Raw genomic sequence first — 15,824 nt, 5'->3', positions numbered from 1 at the left:
TTTAGTCGATAAAAATAACCAAATAATTTAAAATAATACATTTAATATATATTGATATTTCTCATATTGTTTGTACAAACCGTTTGTTTTTCAAATTAAAAAGCGTTAAATTATGCAATAAAAAGGATCTTCTAGAATTTCACCCAAAGTCACCTTACTCGCCCCACTTCAATCATTCGTAAACATTATGAAATACATATTGAAAAACAAACCCTGCGGTTCCGCGGTGTAACAGGCTTTATCTCCGGGGTCAAAACCTGTGATAGGGTCACTCGTTAGTATAAGAACGGCCACAACTGCATCCATCGGCAGACTTGACTGTTTGTTGAGATACAGCAAACATGAAGATCTCTGTGGGATTCATCCTCTTGTGCCTTGCTGTCCTTGCAGTTTCCAAGCACCCATACAAAGTTGGTAAGTTATATTCCAATTTTTATTATAAGTGATGTGTAATTATTTGGTCTACGCTTGCAGCTAATAAGGAATTTTTGGAACGTCAAAAGAATGTTCTCACATTATTCTCTTATATAAACCAGCCAACTTATTACAAAGAGCACTTGAGCATCCTCGAGAAATGGGACTGGAAAAATTACGAAAATCACTTTACAGTAAGTACTCTTTATAATTCTCTACTAACATATGATTGATTAATATTTTTACAGAATACTTTAAGAAATTCTGGCAGTACTATCACTACGATGCATTCCTTCCCAGAGGAGAGATTTTCTCGGCTTTCAACTATTACCATGTAGAACAAGTCAAAGTTTTATTTGACATGTTTTACTATGCCAAAGATTTTGAAACCTTCTACAATTTTGCTGTTTGGGCTCGTCAACACATTAACGAAGGCATGTTTTTGTACACCTTTTCGGTGGCCATCGTTCACCGTCCTGACACTTATGGTATTGTCATTCCTCCAATCTATGAGATTTATCCGTACTACTTCTTCGATAGCGAAGTTATCGAAAAGGCTCAGTACTACAAGCAAATATACCATGGCGAACAACAAGGCGGCTACCACACTATTTGGGCCAACTACTCTGGACACTATTTGAATCTTCACCCCGAGCAATCTATGTCCTATTATTTGGAAGATATAGGCATCAACAACTTCTATTACTATTTCAACTTGTACTATCCCTACTGGATGTCCGCACAAGAATACAATTTTGTTAACGACAAACGTGGTGAACTCTACTTGTACTTCTACCAACAAATTCTGGCTCGTTATTACTTGGAACGTTTGTCCAACGACTTTGGTGAAATTCCTTACTTTAACTGGGAAGTACCATTTGAAACTTACTATTATCCTTCTTTGCATTACCACAACGGACTTGCATTCCCGTCCAGACCTAAATTCGCAAAATTGTACGAATATTTCTATAACTATGGCCAAACATGGACCTTCAAGTCAAAGTACGGATACAGCTACACCTTGTCAACTGAGTATGAAAAACGCATCCACGAAGCCATTGATTTCGGTTACTACTATGACGTGAGTATTAATTTTACTTATTTTTTAGGAAAACGGTTTTAAATTTATTGTAATTACAGAAATCTGGTGAGAAATTCGACTTATACAAAGAAGGCGGCATTAACGTCCTTGGTAACTTGATCCAAGGTAATCCCGACTCTCCTCACCCACACTATTATGGAGCTTTGCAAGTATTTGCTCGTCATTTGTTGGGTTATTCCTTCCAACCTTTAGACCACAACCATTTGGCTCCATCTGCTTTGGAACACTTCGAAACTTCCATGCGCGATCCCGCTTTCTACCAACTGTACAAGAAGATCGTCTACTACTACTTCAGATATATGTCCCATGTCAAGCCTTACACCAAGTCCGAACTGTATTTCCCTGGAGTCGAAGTCACTGATGTTAAATTCGACCGTCTCGTCACCTACTTCGACACCTTCGACTCTGACATTAGTAACGGCGTTTACGTAACCCCAGAGGAGTACGTCAATCACAACTTCAAAGTATACGCCCGTCAATACCGTCTCAACCACAAGCCATTCAACTATTATATTCACGTTAAGTCTGATAAACCAGTCAAGGCTGCAGTCAAAATCTTCCTTGGACCCAAATACGATGAGTATGGCCGTTTCATTAACATCAGTCAAAATCACTACAACTTCGTAGAGTTCGATTACTTCACCTATGACTTGAAGGCTGGCGACAACCAAATCACTCGCAACTCCCATGAAAGTCCTTTCTACGGTCCAGACCGCACTTCCTACCACGAACTCTACAAGACTGTAATGGGAGCTTACAATGGACAGGGTGAATTCCATCTTGACGGATACCAACAGTACTTCTACTTCCCACAGAGATACATGCTGCCAATGGGCAAAGAATATGGAATGCACTACCAGTTCTTCGTCTACGTTTATCCATTCGAAGAGTACAAGGGACATCATGAGCACGAAGGCCAATACCACTACCCAAGAGTCGGAAGTGGTAGCTACATGGTAGACAACTATCCGTTTGGTTATCCATTTAACAGGTTTATCCAGTTTGAGAAGTTGTGGTACGATATGCCTAACGGCTACTTCTATGAAGCTCCAATTTACCACAGCTCCGTCCATCAAATCCAATCAACTGTTCATCATTGATTTATGATGTATTAATATGTTTTTTATTTAATAAATGTAAGAGTTTAAGCAATTTTTATTGTTTTATTGTTTAATAATATATAATAATAATAATCCTTACAGTTCTATTCACATCATTACAGTTTTACTGGAGACGTTGAAGAAGAGGGACAGAATGGAATTATTAAAAATAGGATTACGGTCACCGAATCGCAAAATAGTAAACGATGGCAGTCGGCCCTCCTGACTTTTCCTATTCATCTCATTCTGTCCCTCTTTTCAAAAGTCTCTAGTAAAACTTGTACATATACATATATGTACAGAATTTTATTGGGGATATTTTAAAAGAAAGACAGTATGAAATGAATAGAAAAGTTAGGAGTGGAGTACAGACCCGTGCATCCCGATAAAACAATCGGTGAAAAGCGGCTTACTCCTTTACGGACCATTTCCACTTATATCATTCTATTTCCCTCATCTCATATCCTTAGTAAAACTGTGATAATCTGTTAAAATCAATAAAGTATTATTTATAATTATCTATAATAAAAAATTATTGTGTACGCGTTAATGTCAGTTTGCGCTTTTTTTATTATGAAGTGGAAACTCGATTATCTGGGTTAAATGGGACCGGACTCTTTTTCGGATAATTGTAAAACACGGATAATCGAAATACTTTATTATTTTAACACATCTACATATAAAAAGTATTAAAATTTTATTTATAAACGTCTAGAATATGAATATGTTCTACTGTATGGTATATAATATTGGCCGTTTGTGTCTTTTGTATTATTCAGTAGAACCTTGATTATCCAGGTTAGATGGGACCGGACTGTTCTCCGGATAATTGAAAACATGGATAATCAAAATTTTTATTTTAATACACGTATACATATAAAATATAAATAAAGATAAGTTCTATGTATGTAGTACGGCCGTTTGCGTAGTAGTACCTCGATTATCCGTGTTGGATTGGACCGGACTTTTCTCCGGATAATTGGATAACACAAATAGATAATCGAAATACAAACATTTTGACATTTGAGACATATCATCGTCCAGTCAGTATAAAAAATATGTTTCAGTATTCTATATTTGCGTATTTTGTTACATATTAAGAAAATATATATTATTTTATTGAATAATTCACATTTAGTAGGTCTTTCAGAGAAGATTGAAATAATAATTAACGTGAAACATCAATGTTTAAATATTGCTAACATCGCTAAAACATTAATATACTCCCGAAAAATAGTTTAGTATAAATTACTAAATATAACAAATTGTGACAAAAACCAAGTACACGCTTGTTTGAGATACCTTAAAGATATGAAGAAAAAGCATACCAGTCGTAAAAACAAAATAGTATTCTCTGGACGGACATTAAAAAGGCAGTATATGTCGAAAAAACAACAAATAAAGATCTACTGTGGAATATAGTCGAGAGAACACGGTTACCAATTCCAAAAGAACGTTGTCAAAAATTGATTGACTCAATGCGCGTTGTGCTGACGTTATACAAAATAAACGTTTTGCAACAAAATATTAATTATATTATACTGTTTTGTTATCTAATTTTTCAATATTTATCTATTCATTTTATTTAATATTTATAGTTATTATGAGACTGCTATTTTTTGGACCAACAAATAAAGTGTCGTTAATATATTTTTCTATTTATTTATTATAGTTTCTTTGTTTTATGATAAAATATTTATTAAAATATATTCTTATGATATTTGCAATATTTATATATATTTGTTAAGGAACAACTATATTTCTTGTAAGTAAAGTAAACGTTTTTTATTCAAACAAATGTCACTGCTATTATTTTGCATGCAGATGTAAATCTAATTCAAAATTTATGGAATATGAAGTCTTGGTTAAAATACCAAGAAAACATTGAATTTATAAAAAATAATTGAATTTAATTTCAATCGACCGTTGCAAATATCTCGTTGAATCTATGACTCGCCATTTATAGGTTTTTATAACGAACAAATAGAACCCAACAAAATATTAGCTTTTTTAGTTATGTACAAATTATTTAATAAATATATATTTCTTAAATGTGTGATATTTTTTATGAAATTATTTTGATTTAAGGTCAAAATAACTAATTATAGTGTAATTATTTCAAATAAAAGATAAAATATTTTGATAGAATTTAATTAGTGATAGGTATTTCCCAATTCCCAATTAACAATAAATAGTATGTATCCTATTTCTTTGCCTACCACTGTATATACGTATATTGTACTATATATTCTATACATTTATACACTGGGTCTTACAAAGAAAAAAAAAATTATTGACATCACGTTAATATTATATAAAAACATAAATTAAAAATTAAATTTCATTGAATATTTGGTGCGTAAAGTGTCAACAGACACTTTTAAATATACACTTTCGCGCCAATTTATTTTATAAGTAAATCTTAAATATTTTTATTTGGTTCCAACTAGCCAATTCTTCAGTTTTTAAAATTACTTGATCATATGTTTCTCTAGTGGATTCAGTTGTTGAAAGGTTTTTAATATTACATCTTTTTTATTGCGATATGGCGTCAACCAATAATATCATGAAAGAATTTATTAACATAATAAATGTCGTTGACGTGGTGAATTTTTTATTAAATAAATGTGTTTCCAGTTTAAATTGTTATGAACAAATGTTAGTTGGTGAAGAATTAAACCGTCCAATTGCTAATTTGAATACTTCAACAAATACGATACAAAAAAATGCGGATTTAATATATATTTGTACGATAAATTTGATTAGCTAACAGGAAATACAGTAATGAATAACATATTTTGATGGACATGTCTTTTATTTTAAAAAGGGTAGTGAAGATATTTATTATAAAAGGTGTTTCTGTGATTTGAAAAATTTACGCGACAAAAATATTGACAGAAGTGAAAACTTTTAGTATTAAAATTTGAAATTTCATTATGTTTGAATTAAATTTATCAACATCAATCTGATATTTACATCTATTTATACTCCGAGCAACAATTTTATGCATGTTTATATGGTTTTTTATTATTTAAATATATTACGGGCTGTAAAAGATCATGACAAAATATAAATACAATTCTATTGAAATAACAATAAATATACAATCTTATTATTTATGGATAGCATTTGTATTTACTTAAATTTCAATGTACATGATTTTTAACATTATTTTAATTGTTTGCATCATTGTCATCATTAATTTCAACAATATTTAGACTTTTTGTAGTTTCAATTATTTCATTTTGTTCTAAAAAAGATACAATAGGCATATGGTAACTAAATTAAGAAATAAAAATGTTTGATTCATCTAAGTATCGCGTAAAAACGGAATTGATGTCATTTTATACTTTGTAATACTGAGTTTTCGATCACTGGACATGGCCTGTGAACTTTTCACTAAATTCATTCAATTTCACTTATAAGGTGTACAAGCACTATACGTCAGCTGTATAGCTATAGATATACTGCTATAAGCATGACGGTGATGCGAATACACGAGATTTTATCCATCCAAAAGACTTTTTTTTTTGTTTGGGGGACAAAGAGGGGAAAGTTTAAAAACCCCTCTCCGGGCACCGATCCGAAGATCATGGCCAAAGTGTTTACCATGTATGATAAATCATACATGGGGGAAAGGAACGTATATTTGCATATACGTGGTATGCTGAACTAGAAGACGTGGGACTGACAAAGGTGCCAGCCCCCTGTCAACTGGGTTCGGAAGAACAAGTCCAATCTGAGGAAGATCCGAAGATCTTCCTGGGAATGGTTTGGACTTGCAGGTGTTGGATCCGTTAGCTCCCCACTACTACTGGCTTGTGGAGCGGTACTGAGCCCCAGGACCACGACAAGGTGGATCCATCCTGGGGAAGTGTCTAAGGCGCCCAGCACACTGCGCGTACGTCACTATCAACACGATTCCCTGGTGGCTAAACAAACTTTGAACAATTGATGAACGAGCATGTCGGTGACGCGAATCCAAAATATATTTCCCTACAAAAAAGTGCCAAACGCGGTTAAAGAAGTTTTCACTTCAATAAAATGTTGTTTTTATTTTTTATGTATTCTCAATTTGTGCAGCCTGTTAATAAAGTATAATAAGTATATAAGTTAATAAGCTTTTTCTCTTTCTGAAAATGGAATATTTAGTCTTTCTTACTATATTTGTGTGCTTAAATTAAATATTTATTTTAAATCACTGTAATTTTAACAATGAAGCAAATACCATTTCTAATTGAAGACTGGAAATTTAAAACATAGGAAGAGTCAATTTTATCAAAATTATTTTTTTTCTTAGGAATGATCTATGTGCTATTGACAACAACCTGTGAAAATTTCGCAGCTTTTTTAAGTTTTTAAATTTTCAAAAAATTCATGTATTAAAAAATCTGTATCTATTAAAGTTATACAAAAAATACTCTGGTAGAATTGTCTCATTTTTGTTGTGAATATCTCTATTATTTATTTCAATTGGCACCTACTTTAATTCGTGAACAATTATTTTGCATATTCTGTATATAAATGATATTCTTTTCTTGATACATCTAAGTTTGATCAAAAGCATACCAAGTTTTTATACAAAATGAAGATGTTGAAAAATTTAAATAACAATGCATATTTAATATTGCTGAAGTACTCTTGCATAGATCCAATACCATTCTTAATAAAATAATTACTTCAGGTTTAATAATTTGAGAATTTCGTTGTCTTCAATGAATGTTGGCTTCTTAAAATAAAAGTTGATTCATTTGTATTTAATTTACTTAACGCTGCAACGATAAGAATGACCTCCGAAAATGTCGTGAGCAATGCACGGTGAGTACAAACATGATAGTGGGATATCTGGCCTGGAATTTAATTTAATGCTCCAGCGACACTCTGCTGATATTTGCATTAAATATACATCGTAATTGAATGTAACAATTGTGCGTTTTTCTTGAATGTTAAAAATTTCAGAATAATTGGAATTATTAATATAACAAACTTACACCAATATCCTTTTTATGTATGATGTATGTTTAATGAGAATTCCATCTGCTTCAATCTTTTTTATAACGTTGCTTTATTGCAATTCTTTATAAAAAAGTAGAAAATCCAAATTTTGACATAATTTTCATAAATGGTGATAATTTGTAAAAGAAGTATAAGTACAATTTGAAAGGCTTTCTCCAAAATATAATTTGATAGTATTTTTTATCGAAAAAAAAGTGTTTTATACAATTGATGTATCTTATATCAGTAATTATAGCATATTGATCAAAATTTATTTGTATGTATGTTGTTATATATTTATTAATTTAAAATTCTACAATTTTAATGGTTTATACATCGTAATAAAAGAGGTGCCTTGTAAAACTTTATTCCAATGCAATTTCTTGGAAGCAGATTTATAAAATTAAAATCCATTTTATAATGCTCGTGTTTCCCTATTTTATTACAAACAACCTCAAACATTAAATAAAACTTCTACTTTCCAACAACTTTGAATTATTACTTTCATTTTACAGTTTAATATTTAATATATTCAAAGAACATCATTTATATTATTAAATATGGGTCAAATAAAAATGAATTATTTAATTAATATTTATAAAAAATAATTTATTACAATCGTACTTACTGTAATTACTTATATAGGACAGGTATCTGAATTTGTATAATGTGTGTAAGACAATCAAACTACATGAGGAATACATAAATGACAAGTGGCTTATATAAAACAATGTGTTTGTTTTATGACTAAATTTTTATAATTTCTACTTTATTATAATAATGAAATACATAAGAAAAAAAATTAACTGAAGAACTATGAAAATAATTTATACGTTTATTGGTAAAAAAGTATTTATTGAAAGATTATTATATATACATACACATAAGGACATATATTTAAAAATGTTTTTAAATAAACAATTTGTTTTCAATTTAAACAATGAAATTATGTTACAAATATAATTTTGTAGAATTTCATCAAAAGTCACCTCATTCTTTCCACTTCGAAAAATATTTCGAAACACGTATTGAAAAACAAACCCTGTCACTCCGCGGTGCACTAGGCTTTATCTTTAAGGTCAAAACCTGGGGTCACTCGTTAGTATAAGAACTGCCACAACTGTGTCCATCGGCAGACTTGACTGTTTGTTGAGATACAGCAAACATGAAGATCTTTGTGGGATTCATCTTCTTGTGCCTTGCTGCCCTTGCAGTTTCCAAACACCCATACAAAGTTGGTAAGTTATATCTAAATTTCTATTATAAGTGATATGTAATTATTTGGTCGACGGTTGCAGCTAATAAGGAATTTTTGGAACGTCAAAAGGATGTTCTCACATTATTCTCTTATATAAATCAGCCGACTTATTACAAAGAGCACTTGAGCATCCTCGAGAAATGGGACTGGAAAAACTACGAAAATCATTTTACTGTAAGTATTCTTTGTAATTTTCTACTAACATATGTATAACTAACACTAATATTTTTACAGAAACCAGAATACTTTAAGAAATTCTGGCAGTACTACCATTACGATGCATTCCTTCCCAGAGGAGAAATCTTCTCGGTCTTCAACTATCACCATGTGGAACAAGTCAAAGTTTTATTTGACATGTTTTACTATGCCAAAGATTTCGAAACCTTCTACAATTTTGCCGTTTGGGCTCGTCAATACATTAACGAAGGCATGTTCTTGTACACCGTTTCGGTGGCCATCGTTCATCGTCCTGATACTTATGGTATTGTCATTCCTCCAATCTATGAGATTTATCCGTACTATTTCTTCGGAAGCGAAGTTATCGAAAAGGCTCAGTACTACAAGCAAATATACCATGGCGAACAACAAGACGGTTACCACACCATTTGGGCCAACTACTCTGGAGACTATTTGAATCTTCACCCCGAGCAATCTATGTCCTATTATTTGGAAGATGTAGGCATCAACAACTTTTATTACTACTTCAACTTGTACTATCCCTACTGGATGTCCGCACAAGAATACAATTTTGTTAATGACAAACGTGGTGAACTCTATTTGTACTTCTACCAACAAATTCTGGCTCGTTATTATTTGGAACGTTTGTCCAACGATTTTGGAGAAATTCCTTACTTCAATTGGGAAGTTCCTTTCGAAACTTACTACTATCCATCTATGCACTATCATAATGGACTCGCATTCCCATCCAGACCCAAGTTCGCTAATTTGTACGAATACTTCTACAACTACGGCCAATCATGGACAATGAAGTCAAAGTATGGATACAGTTACACATACTCTACTGAATATGAAAAACGCATCCACGAAGCTATCGATTTCGGTTACTACTACGACGTGAGTATTAACTTTAACTTATTTATTTTTAGGAAAATGGTTTTTAAATAATTATAATTGCAGAAATCGGGAGAGAAATTCGACTTATACAAAGAAGGTGGCATCAACGTACTTGGTAATTTAATCCAAGGTAATCCGGACTCTCCTCATCCTCAATACTACGGAGCTTTACAAGTATTTGCTCGTCATCTGTTGGGTTATTCCTTCCAACCTTTAGATCATTACCACTTGGCTCCATCTGCCTTGGAACATTTCGAAACTTCCATGCGCGACCCCGCCTTTTACCAATTGTACAAGAAGATCGTCTACTACTACTTCAGATACATGTCCCACGTCAAGCCTTACACCAAAACCGAACTGTATTTCCCCGGAGTCGAAGTTACTGATGTTAAATTCGACCGTCTGGTCACCTACTTTGACACCTTCGACTCAGACATCAGCAACGGCGTCTACGTAACTCCAGAAGAATACGTCAACCACAAATTCAAAGTGTATGCCCGTCAATACCGCCTCAACCACAAGCCGTTCAATTACTACATCCATGTCAAGTCTGATAAACCAGTCAAGGCTGCGGTCAAAATCTTCCTTGGACCCAAATACGATGAATACGGTCGCTTCATCAACATCAGTCAAAATCACTACAACTTCGTAGAGTTCGATTACTTCACCTATGACTTGAAGGCGGGCGACAACCAAATCACTCGCAGTTCCCACGAAAATCCTTTCTACGGCCCAGACCGCACTTCCTATCACGAACTCTACAAGACTGTAATGGGTGCCTACAACGGACAAAGTGAATTCCACCTCGATGGATACCAACAGTACTTCTACTTCCCGAAGAGATACATGCTCCCAATGGGCAAAGAATACGGAATGCACTACCAATTCTTCGTCTATGTTTATCCATTCGAAGAGTACAAGGGACACCACGAGCACGAAGGCCAATACTACTATCCGAGAGTCGGAAGTGGTAGCTATATGGAAGACAACTATCCATTTGGTTATCCGTTTAACAGATTTATCGAGTTTGAGAAGTTGTGGTACGACATGCCTAATGGCTACTTCTATGAAGCTCCAATTTACCACAGTTCCGTCCATCAAATTCAATCAACTGTTCATCATTGATTTATGATGTATTAATATGTTGTTTTTTATGTAATAAATATAAGAATTTGAGCAATTTTTATTGTTTTATTGTTTAATAATACATAATAATAATACTTACAGCTCTACTCAGTTCATTATAGTTTTACTGGAGACGTTGAGGAAGAGGGGCAGAATGGAATCAGTGGTAAAGGTTAAGAGGCTCACCGCACTGCATTTAAGCGAACGGTGCTATCAGCTGACTATCTTTACTAATCAAATCATTCAACTCTACTATTTAAGATCTTTTGCAATAAAGTTTGAACACGCTCAGTCGGTTACAGTTTTACTGGAGAAATTCTAAAAGAAATACAGTATGGAATGTGTACAAAGGACATAAGTAGGATACAGACCCAGAGGGGACAGCACTGCGATACTATATCAATTGGCGCGTGACGGTGGGCCGAACTTTCGACATTTTCCAATAATATTGTTTACTTTACTCATATCCCAAGCAAAATGGATAATATCAATATTTTATCTGTGTCCTTCTCATTAATTTGTAGGTCCTCGTTATCTTTGTTAAATGGGACCGGACATTTTTCCGTATAATTGATAAATATGTATGAGTGGGGAAATAATTTATTTTGTCTTATTTAGTATTTATAATTGTGTATTGTATAAGTAAGCTTCATTCATGAACTGTTGATTGCAACCTTCGTGTTAAATATTATTTATTATTAAGATTAGTCTTAATTGTACTCCAAAATTTTCATTTATAGTGTTTAGAGAAACATTTTGCAAATTTATATAATAGGTTTTTAGTTATTATGGTTGGATGAGAATGAGTAAAATTATTTTTGCAAAGTAAAAGCAGGTAAATTTAAACTATTTACGTGCTTGAAATTTACACAACTGCAATATTCTCAAACGTTCTATCATTTTACCATGTAAAATTACAAGAATATTAAAATTTCGAACCACTACCTACATAGTAATGTAAATTTAAATAAAATTTATCTAAGAAGTGCAAATGTGATGGATTTATCAACAATGCGAACAAAACTAAACAATTTATAATATAGGTGTATATTATATAAAATAAAAACATAATTCATCTCCATTAGACAAGTTGCATAACTTAAATTATTATTGATTGGTTAATTAAGTAGAAATCATTCAGAAACTTATTTATCATAACCTTGTTACTGATTTTTAAATAATATCTTTTCTAAAATACTTTTAGATATATCGAGTTAAATATATTAAGCAATATGCGACCATACTAAAAAAAATTATGAAAAAAGAACGTATTGTTTAAAATCCTTTGCGACCAACTCTCTCCAAGCTCCACCCAGTACTCAAAAAAAACTATAAGTCGCAAAACATAGGTATCGGCATCAAAGGGTTAATTGTGGAAGGTCAAAAGATTTAATCCAATTCATATAATGAGTATTTTATATTTTTGGAAATTTTTGTTTAATCTTAATTAAAGATAACGCTAATTTAAAAAATATATATCTAACATTGTATTTCTTTATTTTTGTAGCTTGTGAAGAATGATTAATATTATATATTTTAGGCCAACATCATTTTATTTATACTATAGTTAAAAATAATTTTCGATTTACTCACAAAATATCTTTTTCATTTTTATTGAATGCTTGTTGCTAATTTGGAAGTTTTTCTTTTGTTTTTCATTCGATGAATTAATCTAAGTTACTTTTAGAAAGTGCTTTCTAAATAATAACTAATAAAATTCTAGGTCTATGTAACTCCCCAATTTATTTTTCCCGTCAATAAATTATCTTTGTTATTCTTTGTCTTTTCGGAAAATATAGTTAATAAAATTAATTTTTAACAAAAAAGTAAGTACCATATTCAATTACCATTTGCATAATCATATCTCATTTTGTCAACAGTTTTTTGGGACAAAAATATAATTGATTTATTTCCATGTTACTTCCTGTCGCTGAGAGTATCTCATTGTCTTCAATAGGTGTTGGCTTCTAAAACCACAGTTACTTCATCTATATTTAACTTATTTGACGATGCAATGATAAGAATGACCTTCGAAAATGTCGTGAACAATAATCGGTGACTACAAACATGATAATTTGTTAAACTATCTGGTATGGAATTTAATGTAATGTTTTGGTAAGGCCCTACTGATATTTGCATTATATTTATATCGTAAATGAATGTAATCATTTTACGTTTATCTTGAATGCTATGAAGTTCAGAATTATTAAATTTATTAATATAATAAAACTTCAATAGCATCCTGTTAACCGAAAATTGTCTGTAAATTATGACACGTCATGTCCGTTTAATGTAAAATTTTGTTTAGTGAGAATTCAACCTGTTCCAAGTTTTCCTATATAATTGTTTGATTATAATTGTAAATAAAAAAGAAAATAATCCATATTTTTACATAGTTTTTATAAAAAGTCACAATTTACAAAAGAAAATAACTACCCATAATTAGATCTTTAATTTTGAAAGACCCAAAAGAATTACAAAATTCAAAGGCATACTAGAAAAATATTATTTAACAGTATTTTTATTTGTTTTTGTAGTAATAATACTGATTTAGGAAATATTTATTAATCCGTAATCTTTGCTTCTAACTATAAGCAGTTCGTATTATTTGGAATTTTTGTCGGGCAATTTTGGAAAAATTTCTTTCGAATTATATACATTTATGTGTTTCCATAATAGACTCGTTCTAATGTCCAGGCCCAAGCATACTAACTTCATCGAATACTTTTATAACTACGGCTAATCACGGACTTGAACAAGTCAAACTATGAATTTAGAAAACCTACTTTATGAGAATATGAAGAACGCATCTTAAGGCAAAATTAAAATCTGTTTTACAAGATGAATGAATAATGAATCTACAGAAATATTACTTTCATTAAAAACATTTACCGAATGTTATATTATTTTATATGGCATAAAACAAATTTTCATTTTGTACCGTAATATTTAATATTTGCATAATAGAATATTTATTTTATTAAATATGATTTTAATAAAAAATCTTTCCTGAATTAGTTCATTAATCTTTATTTATAAAAGTATACGATAATTGCACTTAATAAAACAGGATATTGTAATTATTTATTTAAGACGTGTACAGGTTCAAGTAGTATAATTTGTATGAAAAATATTCGATATTATTTCTCAATAAGAACTAAATGTATAAGTTACATATAATTTTTATACAGAAAAAATATTTTATTTTTATATAGATTGAATTACTTTATTTTTATAAAACAAATTTTCATGTTAAAAAATTAATGCATTAATACAGTTAATTTCGGCAATATAATAATTAAATATTAAAATATAAAAATGTATAAAAAATAAACGAATTGTTTTCAATTTAAATTGGAATTATGCAATAAATATAATCTTGTAGAAGTCACCTCATTCATTCCACTTCGAAAGTATTTCGAAACACGCATTGAAAAACAAACCCTGTCATTCCGCGGTGCAACAAGCTTTATCTACCAGGTCAAAACCTGGGGTCACTCGTTAGTATAAGAACTGCCACAACTGTGTCCATCGGCAGACTTGACTGTTTGTTGAGGTACAGCAAACATGAAGATCTCAGTGGGATTCGTCTTCTTGTGCCTTGCTGCCCTTGCAGTTTCCAAGCACCCATATAAAGTTGGTAAGTTATATCTAAATTTTTCTTGTAAGTGATATGTAATTATTTGGTCGACGGTTGCAGCTAATAAGGAATTTTTGGAACGTCAAAAGGACGTTCTCACATTATTCTCTTACATAAACCAACCAACTTATTACAAAGAGCATTTGAGCATCCTCGAGAAATGGGACTGGAAAAACTACGAGAATCACTTTACTGTATGTGTTCTTTGCAATTCTCTACTAATATATGTATAACTAACATTAATATTTTTACAGAAACCAGAATACTTTAAGAAATTCTGGCAGTACTATCACTACGATGCATTCCTTCCCAGAGGAGAAATCTTCTCGGTCTTCAACTATCACCATGTGGAACAAGTCAAAGTTTTATTTGACATGTTTTACTATGCCAAAGATTTCGAAACCTTCTACAATTTTGCCGTTTGGGCTCGTCAATACATTAACGAAGGCATGTTCTTGTACACCGTGTCGGTGGCCATTGTTCATCGTCCTGATACTTATGGTATTGTCATTCCTCCAATCTATGAGATTTATCCGTACTATTTCTTCGGAAGCGAAGTTATCGAAAAGGCTCAGTACTACAAGCAAATATACCATGGCGAACAACATGACGGTTATCACACCATTTGGGCCAACTACTCTGGACACTATTTGAATCTTCACCCCGAACAATCTATGTCTTATTATTTGGAAGATGTAGGCATCAACAACTTCTATTACTACTTCAACTTGTATTATCCCTACTGGATGTCCGCACAAGAATACAATTTTGTTAATGACAAACGTGGTGAACTCTATTTGTACTTCTACCAACAAATTCTGGCTCGTTATTATTTGGAACGTTTGTCCAACGATTTTGGAGAAATTCCTTACTTCAATTGGGAAGTTCCTTTCGAAACTTACTACTATCCATCTATGCACTATCATAATGGACTCGCCTTTCCGTCCAGACCCAAGTTCGCTAATTTGTACGAATACTTTTACAACTACGGTCAATCATGGACAATGAAGTCAAAGTATGGATACAGTTACACATACTCTACTGAATATGAAAAACGCATCCACGAAGCTATCGATTTTGGTTACTACTACGACGTGAGTATTAACTTTAACTTAT

General features: G+C 31.8%; 3 protein-coding genes and 2 long non-coding RNA genes across 7 annotated transcripts in view; 3 read left to right on the top strand and 2 right to left on the bottom strand.

Moving 5' to 3' along the window:
- The first annotated feature begins 255 nt into the window (after window positions 1-255).
- Window positions 256-2,668, top strand: LOC109603704 (hexamerin-1.1-like). Its single transcript, XM_049965744.1, has 4 exons — window positions 256-414; window positions 475-612; window positions 663-1,495; window positions 1,555-2,668. Exons 1-4 carry the CDS (start codon window positions 342-344, stop codon window positions 2,614-2,616), a joined length of 2,106 nt encoding a protein of 701 aa, XP_049821701.1. The 5' UTR covers window positions 256-341; the 3' UTR covers window positions 2,617-2,668.
- Window positions 750-9,390, bottom strand: LOC126265103 (uncharacterized). Its single transcript, XR_007547652.1, has 2 exons — window positions 9,253-9,390; window positions 750-804 (listed from the first exon to the last, which is right to left on the bottom strand). It is a non-coding gene; the product is annotated as an uncharacterized LOC126265103 (long non-coding RNA).
- LOC109603116 (hexamerin-1.1-like) lies at window positions 8,700-11,124 on the top strand. The gene is made up of 4 exons (XM_049965704.1): window positions 8,700-8,849; window positions 8,910-9,043; window positions 9,104-9,943; window positions 10,007-11,124. The coding sequence occupies exons 1-4, from the start codon at window positions 8,777-8,779 to the stop codon at window positions 11,066-11,068; spliced, it is 2,109 nt and encodes a 702-aa protein (XP_049821661.1). The 5' UTR covers window positions 8,700-8,776; the 3' UTR covers window positions 11,069-11,124.
- Window positions 10,421-15,824, bottom strand: part of LOC126265100 (uncharacterized) — an 18,793-nt gene continuing 13,389 nt past the window's right edge. For both annotated transcript variants that reach the window (XR_007547650.1, XR_007547648.1), the window contains exon 2: window positions 10,421-10,611. This is a non-coding gene — a long non-coding RNA (uncharacterized LOC126265100). The remainder of the gene's footprint in view (window positions 10,612-15,824) is intronic.
- Window positions 14,569-15,824, top strand: part of LOC109603723 (hexamerin-1.1-like) — an 8,722-nt gene continuing 7,466 nt past the window's right edge. Inside the window, exons 1-3 of one of the 2 annotated variants that reach the window (XM_049965713.1) lie at window positions 14,570-14,708; window positions 14,769-14,902; window positions 14,963-15,802. In XM_049965713.1, the coding sequence (XP_049821670.1) occupies window positions 14,636-14,708; window positions 14,769-14,902; window positions 14,963-15,802 (1,047 nt within the window). In that variant the 5' untranslated portion in view covers window positions 14,570-14,635. Of the gene's footprint in view, window positions 14,709-14,768; window positions 14,903-14,962; window positions 15,803-15,824 lie in introns of both variants that reach the window. The other variant, XM_049965720.1, reaches the window with a different exon arrangement.

This window comes from Aethina tumida, chromosome 1 (assembly GCF_024364675.1).
Source record: "Aethina tumida isolate Nest 87 chromosome 1, icAetTumi1.1, whole genome shotgun sequence".
Taxonomy (NCBI): Eukaryota; Metazoa; Arthropoda; class Insecta; order Coleoptera; family Nitidulidae; genus Aethina; species Aethina tumida.
This window is presented reverse-complemented; position numbering and strand designations above follow the sequence as displayed.